Genomic DNA, 21,495 nt, shown 5'->3' on the forward strand with positions numbered 1-21,495 from the left:
CCAACATGGTGGCTCTCGACTATCTGTTACCACCTCATTGTTATCTGTTCCAGGGGAACCTGCTGCCCTCTTCTGGCCTCCTAGGGTACTACATGCATGTGGTGCATGCACACAGACAAATACCCATGCACATAAAATTTTAAAAGTCTTTTAAAATTATGATACATACACCAAATAGGTAAATACACCATCGGTGGTTCTTTCTCCGCAGTTGGTAGAGGAAGTACACAGGAAATTGGAAACGTTATAATAGACCTTCAACAGAGAAGAAAGCAAGAAAAAGGGGCCAGAGTGCCGTCCTTAGCATCCTTGTGTGAAAAGTCAGGAGCTGTCTCAAGGCACGGCCTTGGCTCCTAGCCAAGGGACATGATACTAAGTACTGAATAGAGCATCGGCTGCTTAACCTTACATGGCCACTTACTACACTTATTTCCTTAACAGGGCACAAAAGCCTCTTTGGGCCTCAGTATTCTTACCTTTAAAATTGGCATAATGGCGGCCATTCTGCCCTCTGTAAAATTTTTATCAGGAAGAGGAAACAAGAGAACGTATCTGAAGGTGTTTTATGTTGGATCGCCCCTGTCTGGCGGCCTAGCCCCGTGGAATTACTCTACTGTTCTGCCCCCTCTTCGGAACTGGTAGGAAGCAGTGCTTATGTGAACCACGTGAACACTCACTGGGGACTTCACGGGTTGTGCTCGGCCTCCCTAAAGAGCCCTTCCTCGAGCACAATCATCAGGGCGCAAAACAAATTTATTTGCATTGTGAAACAGTCCGTCTGCTATGCGACAACAAATTAAGCGCGGGTGACTATTCCTGTAAAACACGTCCTGCGCACAGCACTACTATTATGGGGTGGATAGACCTGGTGAAGAATCAATTAAAAACTCTGACACACGAGCTGGAGCCCAAAGACCTGTTTCACAGGTTTACCCAGAAGAAAAGAATCCTGTAACACTAGCGTTTGGAAGCCGATGGAGGCGAGCCTTCTGAGACAGGTCCCCAGGTTTGCGAGGCAAACCTGAGCCTCTCTGAAGTGCTAGTTAAAGGATTACAGCTTTCTGGGCACCATCGGGCCACCAGCAGCATGGTGGAGCAAGAAGGGTTACCGCCACGTGGGCCACCTGAGGACAACCGTGAGTTCTCTTGAGATTTGGAGGGAACGGGGGCAGTTGCGTGTTCTTAACGTTGGCTTCCATTTTGAAGCGAAAGCCAACGTTGCGGAAGTAAAAGGGCATGGGATATTAAGCCTGAGATGTCTGTCTGTTTCCATCATCGGAGCTTAGCCTGTGAAAAAGCAGATCTGGATTCCATTCAGGAAGAGACCCACAAAAGCCAAGGGGGAGGGTTAGCAGTGGGCTAGGAATCGCGTCCTTTCTGTAACAGCGCATGTGATGTTCGTGGTAATTCCGACGTCTGTGTAAGCCCTCTTCCCAGCACACTGTCTCTCAAGTAGTATAAAGAGAAGAGAGTTTGAGGTTCGGGCAGGTGAGCTCCAGAAGCTGCCCACGCATGAGCCCCAGTGGGCGTCAAGAAGCTTGCCAGACCCGGGGGAAGTGAAAGCTCAGCTGCGGTCCCTGCTGAGGGACAGATAGTACTTGGGAGACCCTGCTAAACCCTAATTCAGCAGAAAAGAGAGAGAAAAACACAATGCTGGGGGAGTGTTAATGCCATGCGCTCAAGATGTTTTTTTTGAAGAGAAAGACAGAGAAAGCTAAGGAACCAGGTGCAGGACAAGACAAGGCCTGCCCACTCCTGTGCCGAGCCTCTGTACAGAGTCGGGCATTTTCACAAGAAATGTTCTCACGGGGCAGGAATCCACTCAGTTCATAGGAAAAAATGGTTTGCAGTTCTGGACATGAAATCTACTCTCAACATCTTTCCATTTTTAATATAAAAAGTTTATATATGTGAAAGTTGATATATATGTTACAAAAAGGTTGATATAAAAACAGAACCCCCTTCTTAGCCAAAAAAAGAGTTTGATTCTTTGCTAACTTAAGTGACTTTTTTAAAAAACATTTATTTATTTACGTCTCAGTGTTGGACTGGAACTCAGGGCCTCCTGTAGGCAAGGCAAGCACTACTAGTACTACTGAGTCACACGCCCAGCCCTTTAGTCGTTTTTTAATTTTTTTTTGAAGATTTATTTATTTTATGTGCGTGAGTGTTTTGCCAGTATGTGTGTAGGTATGCATGTGAATCTATGTGCCTGGTGCTTGAAGAGGCAAGAAAAGGGTAACAGATCCCTGGAACTGGAGTTATAGATGATTGTGAGACCATGTGGGTGCTGGGAACTGAACTCAGATCCTCTAGAGGATCTTAACCACGGAACCATCCCTCCATTCCTGCTATTTAAGTCTTAAGTCCCCTCTTCTTGAAAAATATATTTTCGAAGACCAATATAAACCTGTGTCTACTGACTTTCTTTGTCTTTGAGAGGCTCAGAATAAGCAGGGAACTCAGAGCCTTGGAGGTTTGCTGAGGTTCTCGGGAGGCAAAGAGTCAGGCCATGCTGTGCCCAGCCTCCGCTCTACCCCACCACCACGTGGTCTCTCCTCCTCAACTGCAGTTTCAAGCCCCACAGCGTTTTCACCTATGAGCTCAAATTTTCTTTAAGTTTCTATTCATCTATTGCATTCTATGTGTATGAGGTTTTTGCCTGCATGTGTGCTCATGTACCGTATGCACGCCTGGTGCTCCGGGAGGTCAGAAGGAAGTATCAACCCTGATCCAGACCCTCTCTGCAAGAACAGCAGCGCTCCTAATCTCCCAGGCATCTCTCCAGCCCCATGTGTCTACTGTATAAAGCAACAAATAGAACTGGGTACCACTGAAATATTTGATCTTTCCATCTGACAGAAAGATGTGATTCCCCCAGAATTATGAGTTAAAGACAAATCAATCGTAAAAGCCCAGCAGCCTGTAACCTATTTCTCCCACCATGGTATTCCTTTCTCTTTTCTCAAAGGAATGGGAGAGGTTGTCCTGACCCTACCCACTCCCTCTTCCCACCTGGGTTATCGCCCAAATTCCAAAGCCTCATCACAGATAAACCAGCTCCTCCCTACGGAGGACACTCTTTGTGGGCTGGGAAGGCAGCTCCATCACTGACAGGCTTGCCCTGCCAGCAGTGAAGAATAGACCTAGACCTCCAGAACACACATTAAAAAGAATAATAAGTTGTCATGTTTCTAATCCCAGGGCTGGCAAGCCTGAGACAGGCAGATTCTTGGGCTCAATGGACAGTCGGCCTAGCCTAATTTCTGGCCAGTGAGAGAAAGACCCTGCCTCCCAAACAAGAAGGTGGTTAGCTCCTGAGGTTGGTCTATGGCTTACATATGCAGAGAGACAGAAAGAGAGAGAGAGAGAGAGGACAACCCCTCTAGAGACAATCCAGTCCCACGAGCATTTATTGAACAACCTTTTTGCGCAGCCCCTCCCTGTTCCAGGTATGAGAGGTTGACATAAGAATCCCAGACACAATCCCTGCCCCCAAATATCTATACAATCTTTTATGACTGAAGATCTTTCATAAGTTTACGTACATTCTCTTGTATGTATGTGTAACAGGAACAGAGAAGAGAAAAAGTTTGGCAGGCCTTCCATGTGCTGGCAATAGGATCACGCCGTGAGCCAACCAGGTCAGGGATAGATACATACGTTATATCTCAAAGAACATAAAACCAGTGCTCAGACACACATGTGGACATACAGTCACACTATTCACAAGAGCCAAAAGACAGGAGTCATCCAGATGCCCACTGGGAGGTCAATGGGTCAGTGAAGTGTGAAGTGCCCGCGCTGAGTGTCGCTCTGACACTAAAGAGAAGACGGCTCTGCATGTCACCTGTGGATGAAATTCAGAAACATTAAGTCAAGCGAAAGAAACCAGGCTCAAAAGTCTGGAACTGTGTGATTCCATTTATACGCAAGTATCCAGAACAGGCAAACCCACAGACAGAATGTAGATTAGTTACTGCTGAGGGCAGTATCCCCAGAAGGAGGGGCTTTTTAGGACAGGATTTCCTCTGGGGGTGATGAAAGTCTCCAGAAACTTGACTGCAGTCATATTAACCCTTTTCTTCTCACTCTGAGAAAACAGCAATCTAGAAGAAATGGTTTACTCTGGCTCAGGGTTCTAAAAGCTAGTGTGTCTGAAGCAGTGGTGTCTGCAGCCGGGAAGCAGAGAGCATGAATTCTGATTAGCTCCATTTCTCCTTTTTGTTCGGTCCTAGGCCCTAACCCACATTTAGAAGGGGGTCTTCATACCTCAGCTAACCCAAATGAAAATTTCGTCTTAAACATCCCCAGAGGTTTGTCCCCTAAGTGATCCTAGAGCCCGTCAGGACGGCGGTCTAGCATTTGCAGAGCATTGTAAGTGAACTAAACACCCAGATCAATTTATTTACTTAATACCGTGCTGGCTCGTTTTATGGTAACTTGGCATAAACTAGAGTCTTTGGAGAGGAGAGACCCTCAGTTAAGAAAATGCCTCCGTAAGATCAGCTTGTAGTCAAGCCTATGGGGCATTTTCTTAGTGATATGGGTAGGGATGCCCCTGGGCTGGTGGCCCTGGGTTCTATAAGAAAGCAGGCTGAGCAAGCCATGGTGAGCAATCCAGTAAGCAGCATCCCTCTGTGGCCTCTGCATCAGTTCCTGCCTCCAGATCCCTACCCTGTTTGAGTTCCTGCCCTGACTTCCTTTGATGACAAACAGTGATGTGGAAGTGTAAAGCCAAATAAACCCTTTCCTCCTCGTGACGTTTTTTTGGTCATGGTGTTCCAGAACAGCAAGAAGGTCCCTAAGAACATGGCTATTTCTAAGATATGTGAATTTTAATCCAAATTGTAAAAGGAGGAAGAAAGAAAAAGTTGGGAGGTGGTGGTGCACTCCTTTAATCCCAGCACTCAAGAGGCAGAGGCAGGCGAATCTCTGTGGGTTTGAGGCCAGCCTGGTTTACAGAGCGAGTTCCAGGACAGGCTCCAAAGATACAGAGAAATGCTGTCTCAAAAAGAAGAGAGAAAGACAGACAGACAGACAGACAGAGACAAAGAGACAGAGAGAGACAAGGAGAGAGACAGAGAAAGAGGGGAGCAAAGAAGGGAGGGAGAGAGAGGGAGAAAAGGGAGTGAAAGTGGGAGAGAGTAGAGAGAGAGAGAGAAAGTTAGGGGAGGGCCTCTAAGGAAGCTGTGGGAGCACAGATACCAGCTGTTAGCATCAGTAGAAATGACTTTGGGTTTGACCCTGAGAGAAGCAGACCAACCACTAGAAACCTTCGAGCAGAAGGCAGATGCGATCAGATCTGTGGTTTGCACTGGGCACTTGAGTAGAGGGCTGACAAGTAAGAAGACGGAAGCCATATGTTAAGACCGCTGGCCTGTGAAATCACAAAGAACATGGCCTGGTATAAAAGACCTGCCAGATCCTGTAGCAGCTAAGTCACTAGAAATATTTTCTGCCACATTCAAATCCAGAAATGCTAGCTAGGGGGGCAGAAAAAAATACCTTTCAAACTTATTTTTAAAACAACAGAAGCCTATGGTTTTGCACATCCTACCAGCTTTGGCATCCAAGTTAACCTACTTCCTCTTCCTGTGGGGATGACTCATGCAAACTTGTCCTAGCACAGACACCTCACCAAAGCAGCAAGCCTATTTCTGATGAGAACAAACTGCAGCCAGGAAGCAGGCTTGAAGGGGAACTGAGATGTAGTTAAAGTCAGGTCGGGTCAAGGTCGGGTCCCATTAGCATGCTGAAAACAAGGCACCCTGGCCCCATTACCATGGCCAGCTACAGCACTTGCTTACAGAGTCAAACCTGAACAAGAGGCTGCAGAGGTGGCTCAGCTCTTACCAGCCCTTGCTCTTAACACCCATATGGAGCAACGCGCAATTGCCTGTAGTTCCAGCTGTAGGGAGTCCAATGCCCTCTTCTGGCCTCCATGGGTAGCCATGCACACATATGCACCGCACAGAATGAGACATACATACACACATATACTCTTTTTACAAGTTTTTTGAATGAAGACAGAATAAAACTTTTTGATCTACCCCATGTTTGTGTAAGCCCTAACATCAATACATCCTAATAGAGCCAAATGAGTCCAACCGCAGGTGGAATTCAGACTTAGTCTTGTAATGGGTGATTTTACCAGGTGAAATCACTCATTTACCAGGTGATTTCTCCCTGATGCCATGGAGAAATTAACCACTTGGAGGAAAAAAAAAATAAACGAGGGCCCAAGGGGTTTTCTGAACTAGAACGTCTAGGCACCCGGCTTCCACTGCCACCAAAAACTCCTCTACCAAAAACACAGGGTTGGTTGGTTTCATTTGGAAAGCAAAAAAAAAAAAAAAAAAAGATAGAAGCTGCCCTCCCTAATGTAGAGAACAGTGGGCCTCCACGTCGACACATTGGTTTCCCATTAGCCAGGTCCTAAGGCTTCATCCATGCCTGCAGATTCAAGACATACAGGAAAAATCTGCAACGATGCTGATCACTGACAGGGATTCCACTTGTGTTAATCTTGAAGCAATACTACGGGGTACTCATCCAGCCCTGACCTTGCGTCTGGTGTTCTAAGGATGTAGTTGGAGTATACAAGAGCCCTGGACACGTTATTTGCATATAGTAAAGTATTTTAATGTGAGGGACTTGAGCATCCACGAGTCATGTGTCTGGAAGGGTCCTGGGACCAATCCCCTATCAATTCAGAAGGCTGCCTGTGTGTTCAAAGAGCAAGGATTCAAGGGAGTTCTCAGACCGCTGGCTGCAAATGTGTATCCAGACCATGTTGCGGTTTCCCGGCAGGCTGCAGGAGAAGTTTTTCCCTTTCTTTTCAAACAATTCACCAAACAAATCCTACTGGAGTACTGCATGTGCTAGGCTAGAGTTTGGGATACAGAAAGGAAGATGGTCCAGGCTGGTCTCTGGAGATGCTCACCAGCTCCAGGCTGAGCAGAGGATATAGCGAGAGATAATCTGTCTCACACAATGGGACTAATAATTACGGGTTCCAGCTTCCAAGAATAAGAGGCTTGTGTACACTATCTCTCATTCTTACAAGAAAAACCTCAAGGAGATTGCTATTATCCCCATTTTAAAGATAAGGAAAAATAAAACCTAAGCATAGGAAGTTATGGAATTCAGCCAAGGCCACCCAGCTAGTACTAGCAGAACAAAGTGCATACCAAGGCTTTAAACAAGGTCACTCGGCTCCAGCAGCTCTGCCCCTCTGCTGGTCCTGGGGCACCTTTCAGCGTGACCAGAGTTAAGATCATGGTCATGTATTTCTTTTTTTTTTTTAAGGTTGAGTTTATTTTTAATTATGCACATGAGTGTGGGGAGGTACGGACACATGAGTGCAAGGGCGTGAGAGGCCAGAAGAAGGTGCTGGGTCCTTCAGAGCTGGAGTTCTAGGTGTTAGGGAGCCACTGGACATGTGTGCTGGGAACTGGAGTCCTCTGAAAAGGAAACATACGTTCTTTTTTTTTAAATATTTATTTATTTTATTATTATGTATACAACATTCTGTCTGTATGTATTCCTGCTGGCCAGAAGAGGGCACCAGACCTCATTACCGATGGTTGTGAGCCACCATGTGGTTGCTGGGAATTGAACTCAGGACCTTTGGAAGAGCAGGCAATGCTTTTAACCACTGAGCCATCTCACCAGCCCCGGAAGCATACGTTCTTAACCACTAGGGTTCACTCTCACCTGCCATGGCGCCTTTTCTGACTTTCCTCCAGTTTGCCTTAGTCTTTTATCAGACAGCAGTGTCTGTACTCTGGGTTCATAACAAAATAGTCAGGTTTTAAATATTCATGTGAAATGGCAGGGTAGAGAACTGGGGTCCTTAGATACTTATAAGTAGCAGATATTTGAAAACTACCATGGGAGGTTGTATAGAAGAAGTAAACAGGCTGGGCGGTGGTGGCGCACACCTTTAATTCCAGACTCAGGAGGCAGAGGCAGGCAGAGCTCTGTGAGTTCAAGGCCAGCCTGGTCTACAAGAGCTAGTTCCAGGACAGGCTCCAAAGTTACAGTGAAACCCCGTCTCAAAAAAAAACAAAAAAAAAAGGAAAAAAAAGAAAAAGAAAAGAAAAGAAGGAAGGAAGGAAGGAAGGAAGAAGAAAGAAAGAAAGAAAGAAAACAGAGTAGAAAATACCAGGAAGTTTTATGAGTTTGACTTTGACAATTCTTTCTTTCTAAGATTTATTTCTTTTTATGTGCATTGGTGTTTTACCTGCATGTATGTCTATGTGAAGGTGTGTTGATGGAGGGAGCGGGCCTGCTTTTTGTCCCAGCCGCCTGGCTAGCTTAACCCCTGAAATAACCACACAGAAATTGTATTAATTAAATTACTACCTGGCCCATTATCTCTAGTTTCTTATTGGCTAACTCTCACATCTTAATCTACCCATTTCTACAAGGTCGTGGCTTACAGCATGAGTCTAACCAGCATCCCTCTTGGGCAAGAGAATCATGGCGTCTGCCATTCTGCCCTTCTTCCCAGAATTCTGTTCTGTTTTCCCCGCTTACCTGAGTTCCTCCCTCTGGGCCAAGGCAGTTTCTTTAAAAACCAATGAAAGCAACACAAATACAGAAGGACCTCCTACACCAGAGGTGCTAGGTCCCTGGAACTGAGGTTACAGACAGTTGTGAGCTGCCAAGTGGGTACTGGAAATTGAACCTGGGTCTTCTGGAAGAACAGTCAGTACTCTAACCACTGAGCCATCTCTCCAGCCCCTGGCAATGCTTTCTTTTGACAAGGCTGGGTGCAGTGGTACATGCCTATAAATCCCAATACTCAGGAGACTGCGAAAAGAGGATCCTGGGTTGCAAACCAGACTGGGCTATGTATTTTTTTAAAAAAAAAATGTGCTAACAGCTCTCTGAAACAGGGGACATGCTGAGTGACGGCCAACAGGACAGAGGAAGCTGTGGCTGTTCAGGACATTAACTGGGGCATTTTCGTGTACAGTCGCTGTCAGTGTCGAGCCACGAGGAACTAGAGGACGGGTGGAAGCAGACTGCTGGCCCACCCTGACTTTCTGATTTTGATGACCTGGGTGGAGCATGGATTCTGAATCTCTAATAAATGCAAGTTTAGGAACCAGGTGATGCCAGCCGCACCTACCTGCCGTCCCTCCTCCTTCATTTGTCCAGGGATGCAGCATCTGTCCCAGTGAGAGTGCAGGGTACAGGCAAAAGGGCACTCAAGAGACTAGGAGTCTCCACACTAATAGACTTCCACCAGGACCTACAAGCATGTTCTCCTTATATCGAAGGGAGGCAGCTACCGAAACCATGTCACCGATCATTGTAAGCTTAACAAACTTCTAAAATCCTAGACAACCTCAGCCAATAATGGCTAAGAATCAACACATAAGGAAGTAGAATCTACCAAACCAACAGGGTCAAAAAATATATATCTTAACGTCTTATGCTTTAGAGACACAGAAAGAGAAGGAGCCTAGAAGAAAGCCATTAGGCCTGATATACACAAAGGTGCCCATGTTGAGCTCAGCCACAACTGGAATTCATTCTAGTACATGGAGACCATTTTTAGACTGTAAGCGCTCTTGAAACCACCACCTGGATCCAACTGAAGACTCCATCCAGAGCCAGGCATGGTAGCCCACACCTGTCAGCTCAGCACACTAGAGGCCAAGGCAAGAGGGTCACGAGTTTGAGTCTTCTCCCCTAAACAGAGAGACCCTGTCACTAAAATAAAGCAGAAACAAAAAGAAATTTAGAATAGAGGAATGATCAGATCCATTCCTGAAGAAGAAAAGACCCCCATAATTCCTCCCCCACCCCCAGACGCCTGGCTCAAAGCCTCATAGAAATGGAACCAAAGACGATGTGCTCTTCATGTCTGATCTTTCGTGCAGGCTTTTGCCTGTGACGTGCACTCTCCTTGCTGTAGACAGCTGTCTTTTGTCACTGGCAGTCACGTCCCGCAGCTAAGGGCACACTCATACACTGCTGGTGACGGACATTCGGGTTATTTCCACTTAGCGCTTGTAAGCGATGGAAAGACTATTCATATACAGACATGCTGAGGACGACCTGGCTCGTGGCCATGCTGAGCAGCATTGCTCGAACATAAAGATTTCTTTCCTTGACTTTAATTAATATCATGCATTGTCTGAGGAGTCCAGTTGTTCTATATACTTGCCAACACCACACCGTATCAATTGTTTGAATTACTGCAAATGACGAGGGAGGCGGCATGTGAAATTTTAATTCACATAATCCTAATGAGTAATGATTAAGTGCTTTTTTTATACACCTATTATTTAAATTTCTCTCTTCAGTCTTTAGCCTATTTTGTTATAGGATTGATTTTTTTATTGATTTGTAAAAGGTCTTTATATATGTATTCACGTTCTTTAATAAACCTCCATGTGTTTTTAGTTATTCTCTACCAATCTGGTTTCCCTTCTTGATCTTATGATGCCGTTTGGTTATTAGAAAATTTTGCTTTAATGAAGTTGCTTATCAAGCTTTTTTGTTAGTTTGTACTTCTGTGTATCTTTGTATTCTATTGTGAAAATTGATGCTTACCCTCAAGTACACGAAAATATTCTGCTATGTTTTCTTTCAGAATCTCTTTACTGGCTTTTTGGAGTCCATTCCCTTTGGAGGGATACCTTGCTCAGTCTTGATACGGGGGGGAGGGACTTGGTCCTGCCTCAACTTGGTATACCAAACTTCGTTGACTCCCCAAGGGATCCCCAAGGAGTGATATTGGGTGGGAAGAGGGTGGGGGGATGGGAGAAGGGGATGGAGGGGGAACTTGGACTAGAATGTAACATTTTTAAAAATTAAAAAAAATAATTTCTTTTAAAGATTTATTTTGGAGGTCAGGGTATGTGCACTTGAGAGCTGGTCTCCTCAGAGGTCAGAAGAAAGCACCTGATTCCTGGAGTTGGAAGTATAGGTCTTTTGTGGCCCAACTGGTATAGGTGCTGAGAACAGACCCCAGGCCCTCTCTCTGCAAGAACAGCCAGTGTTCTTAACCAGTGAGCTAACTCTCCAGGCCCTCCTCTTAGAATCTTTATTATAGCAGTTGCTTTTGTCCTTATAACTATAATCCAACGTGTAATCTGTGCGTGTTGTGAAGAATCCAGTTCTTTCCTTCCTTTCTTCCTCTAGAACAATGGACTCAACTTCATTTAATGGCATTCCAACTGGTCAGCCCTCCCACTGGCTTACTCTTAGAACACCTGCCCGAAATCATGCACTCAGGAGAGTGAGGCTGTGGCTGCACCCTCTAGCCTATTTCAATTGCCCAGCTGCTTTAATTACTGCAGGAGGTTTTGTGTGTTTCTTTAGGCAGGGTCTCTGTAGCTCTGGCTGTCCTGGAACTCACTGTGTAGAAGAAACTGTCCCCAAGCTCACAGAGATACACCTGCCTCTGCCTCCCAAGCGGCTAGAATTAAAGATAGGCACTATGCCCATCTGTTAGCTTGCTTTGTTTTTGTTTTGTCTTGAGACAGAGTCAGACTGTGTAGTCCTAGATGTCCTGGAACTCTCTTTGTAGACCAGGCTGGCCTCGAATTCCCTGAGATTCACCTGCTGGAATTAAAGGTGTGCACCATCACACCTAGGTTTAGCTTGTTTGCTTCTAATACAAGTTTATCTCTGGTGGTCCTCTTAGCTCCTCTCCCCATCTTTAGCCTTGGCTGTTGCAGACCTTTTACAGTCATACAAATTGTGGACCAAACCCCCCAGTGCTCACTAAAACTAAACTGAAATTTTGAAAGTTACAGGTGGTTGTGAGCTGGCTGGTATGGGTGCTGGGAATCAAACTCAGGTCCTCTGGACGATCAGTACCTGTTCATAACCACTGAACCATCCCTCCAGCAGAGGATAATTCTTTTAGAACTAAAACGGTAGGACCTACGCAACTATTTAAAACTAAATTATGTAGTTTTTTCATTTTGCACAGCAAACAAGTCTCAAGGTTTAGCCGCATGCAGATGTAATCTCGCACAAGGATTCTCACTGTTGTAATACAAGCTTGCTCTTGACTTTATAGTCTCAATTCAGTATAAGCATTTTGCTTGCATTGTTGCGCCCAAGTTTCTGGTCCCCAAATGAATTCACGGAGCTGGATTTCCAATGCAAATTACATGAGTGTTTTTAATGAATATTCAAACTCGAGTTTGGACTACACCTCCATCATGCCAACACAGTGGGTGAGGGAAGTGCAGCCCCAAAGCCAGGAGAGGGGTGAACTTTTAAAGGGGAAATGCCATAATCAGGGGAGTTTGAGTCCTGTAGTCTTGAGATTGGGTGATGAGTACACAAGATAAGGTAGTTTCTGAACCCATTGGTCAGTATTGGGGCACAAAAACCTAATAAAGAGCTATTAATAAACAACAAGGTAACTTCAAGGACAGGATGCCTCCCAAGAACACCTGGACCTCATTAAATTTTATGGCCCTGCTCCCCATCTTCTTAATTGGCCATTTTTAGGGTATCTTCAAATTTTTGCTAAGGCAGCACATTTCTGCAGCCGAGATTGCCCACCCCCCAGCTCATTATATGGCTTAAGATGAAGCCCCTCCTTTAAAATGGAGTTTGCAAAGTCAGGTCCTTATGGTATCCCTAACTGGGAAGGCAAGTGAGAGCCACAATTCCAAGCGTGAACTTGGAGAAGGACACGTAACATGAGGGGCCGGCTTGTTGGGGTACCTGTACCACCTGGTACCCCACAACCGTCAAGTCCCAAGGAAAATCACAGAGTCTACATTAGGTTATAAACTGATTGGCCCATTAGCTCAGTCTTCTTATTAACCAATTCTTACATCTTACGGTAACCCATAATTCTTGTCTGTGTTAGCCATATGGCTTGGTACCTTTTTCAGCTGTCCACTCACATGTTGCTTCTACTGTGATCTGGGCAGGAATGGCAGAGGGAGCTTCCTGTTTTCCAGAATACTCCCGTTCTCTTTGCTCCACCTCTACTTCCTGTCTGGTTTTCCCGCCTATACTTCCTGCCTGGCCAATCAGCATTTATTTAAAATATGATTGACAGAATACAGACAATTCTCCCACACCAAAATATCAGCTTGTTCTGATGTGTGTGGGATGTGTCCCAGAGAGACTCCTTAACATATAAGACTTCCACAGGCTCTGGCTCCAATAGAATAGCGGTGTCTGCCTCAAAGGAACATTGTAAGAACTACTTAGAAAGTCACAGGAGTGAGAAACCTGGCAAGCATGAGGCTTTCAAGGAATCTGTTGTCTTTGGAATAGCGGGATTGTCTCCTGAACGGATGACTCTGTAAGGCAGGACATTCGGAGTGGAAAGGGACAGAGGGGACTCCTGGTACTCAGCAACCCAACGTGGGCACCATGAAAGAGTGACTGGCTGAGGTCAGCTGTGCATGTGTGTGCGTACGTGTATGTATGTATCCGTGTGTATACCAAACGCTGTCGGTACAGGCCTCTGTATGATCAAGTTACCATAAAAGAGCAAAAGTTAGTGATGATACTGGGGATTCAAAAATGGCCCTAAGAAGATGGCTAAGCAGGTAAAGGTGCTTGCTCCCAAGCCTGACAACCTGAGTTCGAACCTCAGAACATCATAGGATGGAAGGGAAGAACCAAGTCCTGTGACCGCTTGTGGCTCATGGTTCACATGCAGCCCCCACCCCAAACCCCAGAGTAGAAATTTAAAAAAAAGTCCCTGGATCACCTGTCTCAATAACAACAGAATAACAACCCCGAGAGCCGCAGAGGATGGACAGCACACGCTAGTCAGCCCGCTCACTCATTCTCTCTACTTAAGGCAGGAAAGAAAAGGATTTTTTAAAAAACCTATACTGACTATAAACAGGGCTGGGGCAATGTCCTCGGGGTCTTGGATTTATCTCAGGACATCTAGCCCTGAGGAGGGAAGAAAGTCAGCCTTGCATCAGTGGGGGTGGGAGCAGCAGACCATTTCATTTGCATATTTAAATGGTGATATAAATCTACAGAAAGGCACGACTCCCAGCCCTTTAATGAATGTAATTAAGCCATTTGATCTTCCCAGCAACCCCTCGGAGTAGAGACTGTTATCATCCCCATTCTGCAGATGAGGAAATGGAGGCAGACAGCAGTCAAGCTAGCTTTCCCAGAGTCACAAAGTCATTACAGAGACTGCGTCCTTAACCCCTGGACCCCAAGCAGGTGAACCAGAGCGTATGAGTGTTGGGCAGGCTTCATAAAGAAACCACATCACCGTTTCTCCTTAACATCCTCGACAGTTTCCACGTCCAGCTCCATAGACCCTTCTGTGCACGTAACTTTTCTCTTCTGTGGAGTCATCTCTCAGGATGGCCGCCTGTGACGTGGTTCTGTCCCAGGTGATAAAACACTCCGCAGTCATCGCGACCCATTGTGTTGGCCAAACAGGCGGCGCCCGTTAACAACGCAGAGTATGACTCCGCCACTTTCACCACCACAAGGGGCAGATGAAGTGTCGTCTGTAGAAATGCACACCCAATTCGGCAGTCTTTAAGATTAATAGATGCACAGCGGGTTGGCAATCTGTGCCACCTGCCACGGTAGATAGTCTTTCTGCTAGGGTTCTGAAAGTCTCTCTCTGTCCAACGTGGGGAGGGGGGGTCAAGAAAAGGACCCAAGAATCTAATAACTCCCTTCAGGGAGAGGCTGAAGGGCAAAGCACCCTCAAGTCCTAGATAAGTCAGACAGCAAACAATACCCCCAGGATCCCCATTAGAATCCCCTATTTCCAGATCTGCCACAGACAACCTCCAGGACCGCAATCTCAACTCTCTCTGTGCCTCAGTTTCTCCATCGGAGTTCCTCGATTCTTCATTTCCATCTTGAAGTTATTCCATTCACATTATTTCCACAGCACACTCATTAAACAAGTAGCTCTTGAGTTCAGAGAATGACCACGGTCCCCATTTAACCCCTTAACAAGCCTGACATCATCCCTCCCTTTGTGGAGGAGACAAGCAAACTAAGGTGGGCAAGAGTCGGAGAGATGTTTTGATAGGAAAGCCAAGGTTGCTGTGCAAGCAAATGGAATATGAATGCCACCCAGGCCATTGGGAGTGATCAGGACTTCCTCCGGGAACTGCTTGCAGGTTGACACCCGAGAGATGAGATGGGAGGGAGGTGTCCCTGGCCAAGGCAAGTAGAGAGGGAAAGACGTGGCAGAAGGACCTGAGCAAGAACGAGCACGGAGAGCAGAGAGGCCCAAGGGTGGCTCAGGAACACAGAAGAGCCGTGGTGAGAAAAGCCCAGAGATCTGGAGCTTCCCAAAGCACTGAGGGCCTCCTGTGCCACAGGTGTGGGTGTTTCTTGAAGAGTGACGACAAGTCCTTGTGGCTGGGATGGGACTGAAGTTTCGGAACATCACTTCTGCTGGCAGACAGCAGTTAGACTGGAGGGCACAAGATCAAACACGGGGAGATCAGGGAAAACCTTGCGAGAGTCCGATGGTAAAGAGCCCGATCAGTGGCAACAGTGGTGGGAAAGCAGACAGCTGGAAGAATGGGGACAGATGTGGGAGGAGAAATGGCAGGCTGATGGGGCAAGAGAGGAGCAAAGCAAGCAGAAGTCTGGTGGCTTACACCACGTCCTATCTGTGCGCCTGTGGGTCTACCAGTTCGAGCTCGCTCAGCTGGACTTGGTTCTGGGCAAGGACAGGTTTGTTCCGAGTATCGCCTGTCCGGGCATCACCATTACCCACAGCATCTCCAGCCAGATTGCTCTTCTCCTCGTGATGGCAGGAGTGTCAGGGGAGACGAAGTGAGAGACCCCAACACAGTACCAGGAGAGCCTGTTAGAAAGTGTCACATGGCCATTCCCTTGTTCAAAGCAAGACCCATAGAGGAGCCAAGTCCAAATGATACAGACAGGAATATACTCTGTGAGTCAAAATGGTGAGGGACAGTGGGTACTGTTTAACAATAGTGTATTCTAGAAACAGGAAGCCGGGCCAGCTGCAGGGACGCATCCACTGAAGATCATAGAAGGGAAAAGCCGCTCCAGGTGGGAAAATAAAGAGAACCTTCTAGGACATGTTGAGTCTATTGCCAATGAGATGTTCTGGCAGAGGTATGGAAAGGGCATCTGGATAGACAGTCTGCAGGGCTCGGTAATAATGGGTTGATAGAGTCTTGATGAGTCACCAGCGGGCGGTTGGTCAGGAGAGGGGATGAGGTCATCCTGGGGAAACCTGCAGAGTTAGAAACGAAACAGGCCTAGCACAGCACAGTCAGAATTCCAAAGTAAGGTTCCTGGGAGGAAGTACCTGCAAAAGAGACTAGGTGTTATTTCTAGGAACTGTGGATGGGGTATTTTATAAGACAGCAGTCAGGAGATTCAAGCACCAAAATGAAGTTTGATGGTTCTGACCATCAGAGATCAATTTCAGTGATATGGGGCAATCAAAGACGGGCTTCCTGCCTGGGAGTGTACGCAGCTCAGTGGCAGAGTGCCTGCCCAGCACTGTGACAAAGCTAGACTATAAGACAACAGTTGATAGGGGCTAGAGACTTGGCTCAGGGTAAGAGCACTTGCTGCTCCTTAGATGATCTAAGTTCGATTCCCAAATCTGGCATCTCAGAACAACCTGTAACTTCAGCTGCAGGGAGAGCCCACGGGGCACCTCTGACTGTACCAAAGACATGCACGTGCATGCAAAATTTTTCTTTTTTTTTAAGACAGTAAATGTGGAAAACACCTTTAAAGAACTCAGCCACCTGTCCTGCCTCTGTAACTAGGCTTCAGGGATTGAGGATGGAATCCAGAGCCAGGAAGATCACTTCTCCCACAGTACAAACCAGCCTAGATAGAATGTGAGGACACGGGGAGAACCCTGGGCTAAGCTAGAGACGGCGAAGTCCCTCTCAGGTGCCATACAAGTACATAACGTTCACCAGTGAATAACACACAAACCCTAAGTGCACTTTGGAGTGCAGCATCTTCACAAGGTGAGCGCTGGTGTACGAACAGCGGTAGTGTCCTCAAAGCCCTCCATCTGCCCTCGCCCCATCTGCTGATGCCCTGAACCCCAGAAGTTTGGAACCAGGGCACTTTCTGTATAGGAAGTTTGCAAACTCAAAATCACACTCTCCCTACCCCTACCCCACACCCCTCACTGCTCCTCCTCATCCCCAGCATCCTCCTCGGCTCACTGTGTCTTCTCTGGCTCATCTGCTCTTCCGTCTGGTCAACATCCTTTGGTTTAACTTACTTGGAGGACTCATGTGTCCCGTGCTGTACAAGGGGGCAGGGAGGGAATATGACGGGCAAGTGTCACCAGACTCTGGGCTAAAAGGACAGGCATGCCTGCGGGCAGCTGGCATCCAGTGTGGCGACCATAATGACAGAGTGGTGCTGGGTCGGGTGGAGAGGGTGTGTGCCTGCAGAGTCAGGAGGCAGCACTTAGGGGAATAATTGAAATCATGTGGGCGAGATCCACAGGACTTCTGAGTCTGTTGTGATGAAAGGCAACCAGCTTTCTCTGTGTTACATTACGGACCTCTGCAGCTGAACTTAGTAGCGCTCAGCTTTTTGTAGGCGTAAAAGCCGCAGCCCTGGCTCTCCAGAAAGCAACCTAACAAACCAGACCAACAGTGCTTCACCTAAACAGTAGAGGGCACCAAAGACTTGTTCTTGACGCTACAGTTATGCGTGCTGCCCCCCCCCACCTCCCACCCCCCCCCCCCAAAAAAAAAAACATTTCATGAAAGTTCTCTGGAAAAGATAAAGCAGAAGAAGTCTAAAGAGTGTGGTCAGAGGCGTATATCTCCTTACTATCAGGTCCTACTGGTCAGTCCACCAGGCTCCTTCAAGTTACCTGTGCTGCTCTCAATTTTCCAAAATCCTCAATTCTTAAAACCCAGATGCTTCATGCATCACTTTTTAAATTCCCTTTTCTCCTTTTCCTTATGAGGTGATGAAGGAAAATGAGCCACAGTGTAAAGGCGTATTTTGGTATAAATGTCTCACAAAGACAATATGACTGGTCCATGTCTTCCCTTTCTTCCTGCCTCTGAATGAACTGGCAACTCAAAGTGTAGGAGTCTTGGTTGGAGTGGAAGCTCTTCCTCTTCTTGGTATGGACATAGATGCATTTCTTCAAGTCTTTGGACCCGACTGTTAAACCAAGAGCTGTTCACATCTAAACCTCCAAGATCATCAGCAGAGTTAACAGAACTGGTGCAAATTTGTACCAAACCGTACCTGGCAAGGAGCAGATGCTCCATCAAGCTGTATTCTTATTGGTGGGCTCAAGCTCCACGGACCTCTGTATCAAGTCCCAGCTCTGTCACAGACGGCACAGGTCCATCTCTGTGCCAAGCCATAGTCATCTCATTCTTCAAACAAGGATGACAACATCACTGAGTTTTGTTGTTGTTATTGTTGTTGTTTGTTGGTTGGTTGATTTTATTTTGAGACACGCTTTCTCTGTGTAATAGTTTTCATAACATCACTGTTATTCCTACTGCTTCCCCTGCTAAAACAATTTATTTTAGGTCAGGGAAGCAGATATTTTCCACTGTTTTGCTATGCTTTGGGCACAGTGCTGGATCCAAGAAAGAAATAGAGAAGTGGGTCTGAGACAAATGCCCAAGGTCTAGCAACCAAGGGTGCTGTATAAATTCATGTTTGCAACAAACTATCAGAGACCATATTAAAAATGGGCCTGGTGCTGTAGACATATAATACCAGCTACTCCAGAAAGATCACAAGTTCTAGGCCAGCCTCAATAACTTAGTAAGACCTTATCTCAAAAGGCAGGGGAGGTGGTGGAGAGGAGCAAGAGTTGTTCAGTGGTAGAGTTCTTACCTAGTGTACTCAGGACTCTGGATTTAATCCCCACGTTTGTTTTGTTGTTGGTGTTTTGTTTTCAAGAGAGGATTTCTCTGTAGCTTTGGAGCCTGTCCTAGAACAGAACTTGCTCTGTAGACCAGGCTGGCCTTGAACTCAAAGCCATCTGCCTGCCTCTGCCTCCCGAGTGCTGCAAACCCCAGGCTTGTAAGACAGAAAAGGAAAGCACTGGAAAGGAAACAAGTCAGATGGTTCCAAGACCAGTGCTCTTTCTGGTGTTTTCTTTTGCACTGGAGGAGGTGAAATCTCATTGTCTTTTGAGGGATAAAGAGTTGGGGGATGGGGGGAGTGGAGGGACTGGAAAAGGGGCTCAGTGGTTAAGAACACTGGTTGCTCTTCTAGAGGACACAGGTACAATCCCCAGCACCCACATAGCTGCTCACAACTGTCTGTAACTCCAGTTCCAGGGGATCTGACACCCTCACACAGGCATACATGCAGGCAAAACACCAATATACATAAAATACAAATAAAAAAAATTTTTAAAGAGTGTGCCAGGTTCACCCTCCCTTAAAGTCAGCAGAGGCAGCTCACAGTCTCAGGGATCTCAGTGGACTATCTAGGGCACATATCAGACAGAACTGTTATCTTCACCTCAGGACCTCCAGGCCCGTGATGCCAAGCCTCTTTGCTTCCTCTCAAATGCCTCTCTTTTGGGAGCCAGTGGGAGGGATGACGTAGGTAGCCCAGTAGATTTGGGGCTCCTTGAAAAGCAAGGGAGCCAGAAGTCTGACAACTGGAAGATAGCAAGGGTGCCCAACCAACACAGGCAACCTAGAGATGGGAGCACCTCACAGCTTGAGATTCAGTTGTTCTCTTCCGGGTACAGTAGGTGGTAGGTACTTTGGTACGTCCGCTCTTCAGCTGAGGGCCCTCCCCGATGTTCTCCCTGCATCCTGCCTCCCAGGAAGCTGTGGCTGGGTCCCTGCCTGCAGGGTCTGTGCCTGTGTTTTCTCTGGCCCCGGCTCCTGGCACCGAGACTGATGGAGAGGACCTCACTCAGTCAATGTTTGCTAAATTGGATTGAACTGAGCTGCACTGAGCCCAGGACTATTGACCTTTCCAGGCAATGTTTTTGTTTTCCTGCTTCTGCAGGACGCACAGGGCACACTCAAACAGGCAACTGGAGAATGTGTCATGGAGAGATTCCTGAGAGAGGGCTGAACAAGTTAAAGGAAATTAAGACGAGGGGCGGGCACCTACAGGCAGGGGAAGCAGTTATCGCTCCCAGATTTAAAGGCAGAGAAAGGGAGCTTGGGAAGAAGTTGGCAGGCTGCAGACTTGAGAGGAGCTGAGGACAGGAAGCAGCCCTGTGCCCAAAGGCAGCCAGGATGCAGGGTGAAGTAAAGATCCAGACCACATTCTCCCTTCTCCATGTTCTTATACCCTGATGTTGTCTCTCAGTGGTTGGACCCAAACAGAAGCCAAAGAAACTTGGGGTACGAGCCATCAAAAGCAGCTTTTCTGGGCTCAAAACAAAAGGGAAACTCAAGAACACATCTGGATGGGAGAAGGAGGAATACCCAGCACCAGCAAGTGGCTTTCCCCCAAACACCCTCCACTCCGCACTGGCATCAGAACTGCTTAGAAGCTAATTTCTCTTTCTCATTTGTTTGCTTGGTTTCGACACAGGGTCTATCTAGGTAGCCCTGGTTGTCCTTGAACTTGCTTTGTCGACCAGGTTGGCCTCCAGCTCAGAAATCTACTGCCTCTGCCTCCTGAGTGCTGGGATTAAAAGAGTGCCCCACCACCTTATAGTAGTCTGTGGTCCTGTGGTAGTTGTCACAGTCAGCTCAATAGAATCTAGACTTCACCTAGGAAATGGGTCTCTGGACATGCCTATGGGGGAGTATCTTGACTGTATTAGTTAACTGAGATAAGAAGATCTGCCCACTGTGGGTGGTACCATCCCCTGGCTGGGCCCTGGACTGTATCAGTAGAGAGGAGACAAGAAGGTTCAGGCATTCATTGCTCTCTAGTCCCGACTACCGGTAAGACATGAGCAGCTTCAAGCTCCTGCTGCCTTGGCTTCTTTACCTCGATGCACTACACACTGGAACTATGAACCAAAAACAGCCCTTATTTCCTTAAGCTTGTTTTCTGGGGCATTTTATCACAGCAACCAACAGAGAGCTAAGACACGCTCCTTCTGTTACTAAGAGCAGATCATTCAGGTAGCCTTCATCTCTACAGCCTGATGCATACAGAGTATCTTCTAGCCAGCATGGGTGAGTGGGAGGGGAAGAAGACAGATACACCAAATTAATAGTAGTAGCTTTTTGTATGGGGAGTTATCATCCAGGAAAAGATGCGGGGCAAACTGTCTCATTCGACTCACTAATTGAACAGGAGTTAAATCAGATTCGACCCCTAGAACAGTATAGCAGATAGTTCTCCACCTTCTGAGCCCGTGTAACAGTCAAGAATGACGTTAGGCTGGAGGGAGGGGTCAATGGTTGCATGTACTCCCTTGCAGAGGACCAGAGTTCAATTCCCACCCGTCTGTGGGAAACTCCAGAGGCAGGAGCTCTAATGTCAACGGCCTCTGAGGACACCAGCACTCAAGTGTATGTGCCTTCACATAAACATATACACACAGGGGCTGGAGAGATGGCTCAG

The 21,495-nt window shown here is 46.9% G+C and overlaps 1 protein-coding gene across 1 annotated transcript in view; it reads left to right on the forward strand.

The window, feature by feature from the left end:
* Nucleotides 1–817: 817 nt before the first annotated feature.
* Ptpn3 (protein tyrosine phosphatase non-receptor type 3) overlaps nucleotides 818–21,495 on the forward strand; it is a 152,826-nt gene continuing 132,148 nt past the window's right edge. The window contains exon 1 of the mRNA XM_085677121.2: nucleotides 818–1,136. Within this exon, the coding sequence (XP_085533247.1) occupies nucleotides 1,088–1,136 (49 nt within the window). The 5' untranslated portion in view covers nucleotides 818–1,087. The remainder of the gene's footprint in view (nucleotides 1,137–21,495) is intronic.

This window comes from Myodes glareolus, chromosome 16 (assembly GCF_982192425.1).
Source record: "Myodes glareolus chromosome 16, mMyoGla1.1, whole genome shotgun sequence".
NCBI lineage: Eukaryota > Metazoa > Chordata > Mammalia > Rodentia > Cricetidae > Myodes > Myodes glareolus.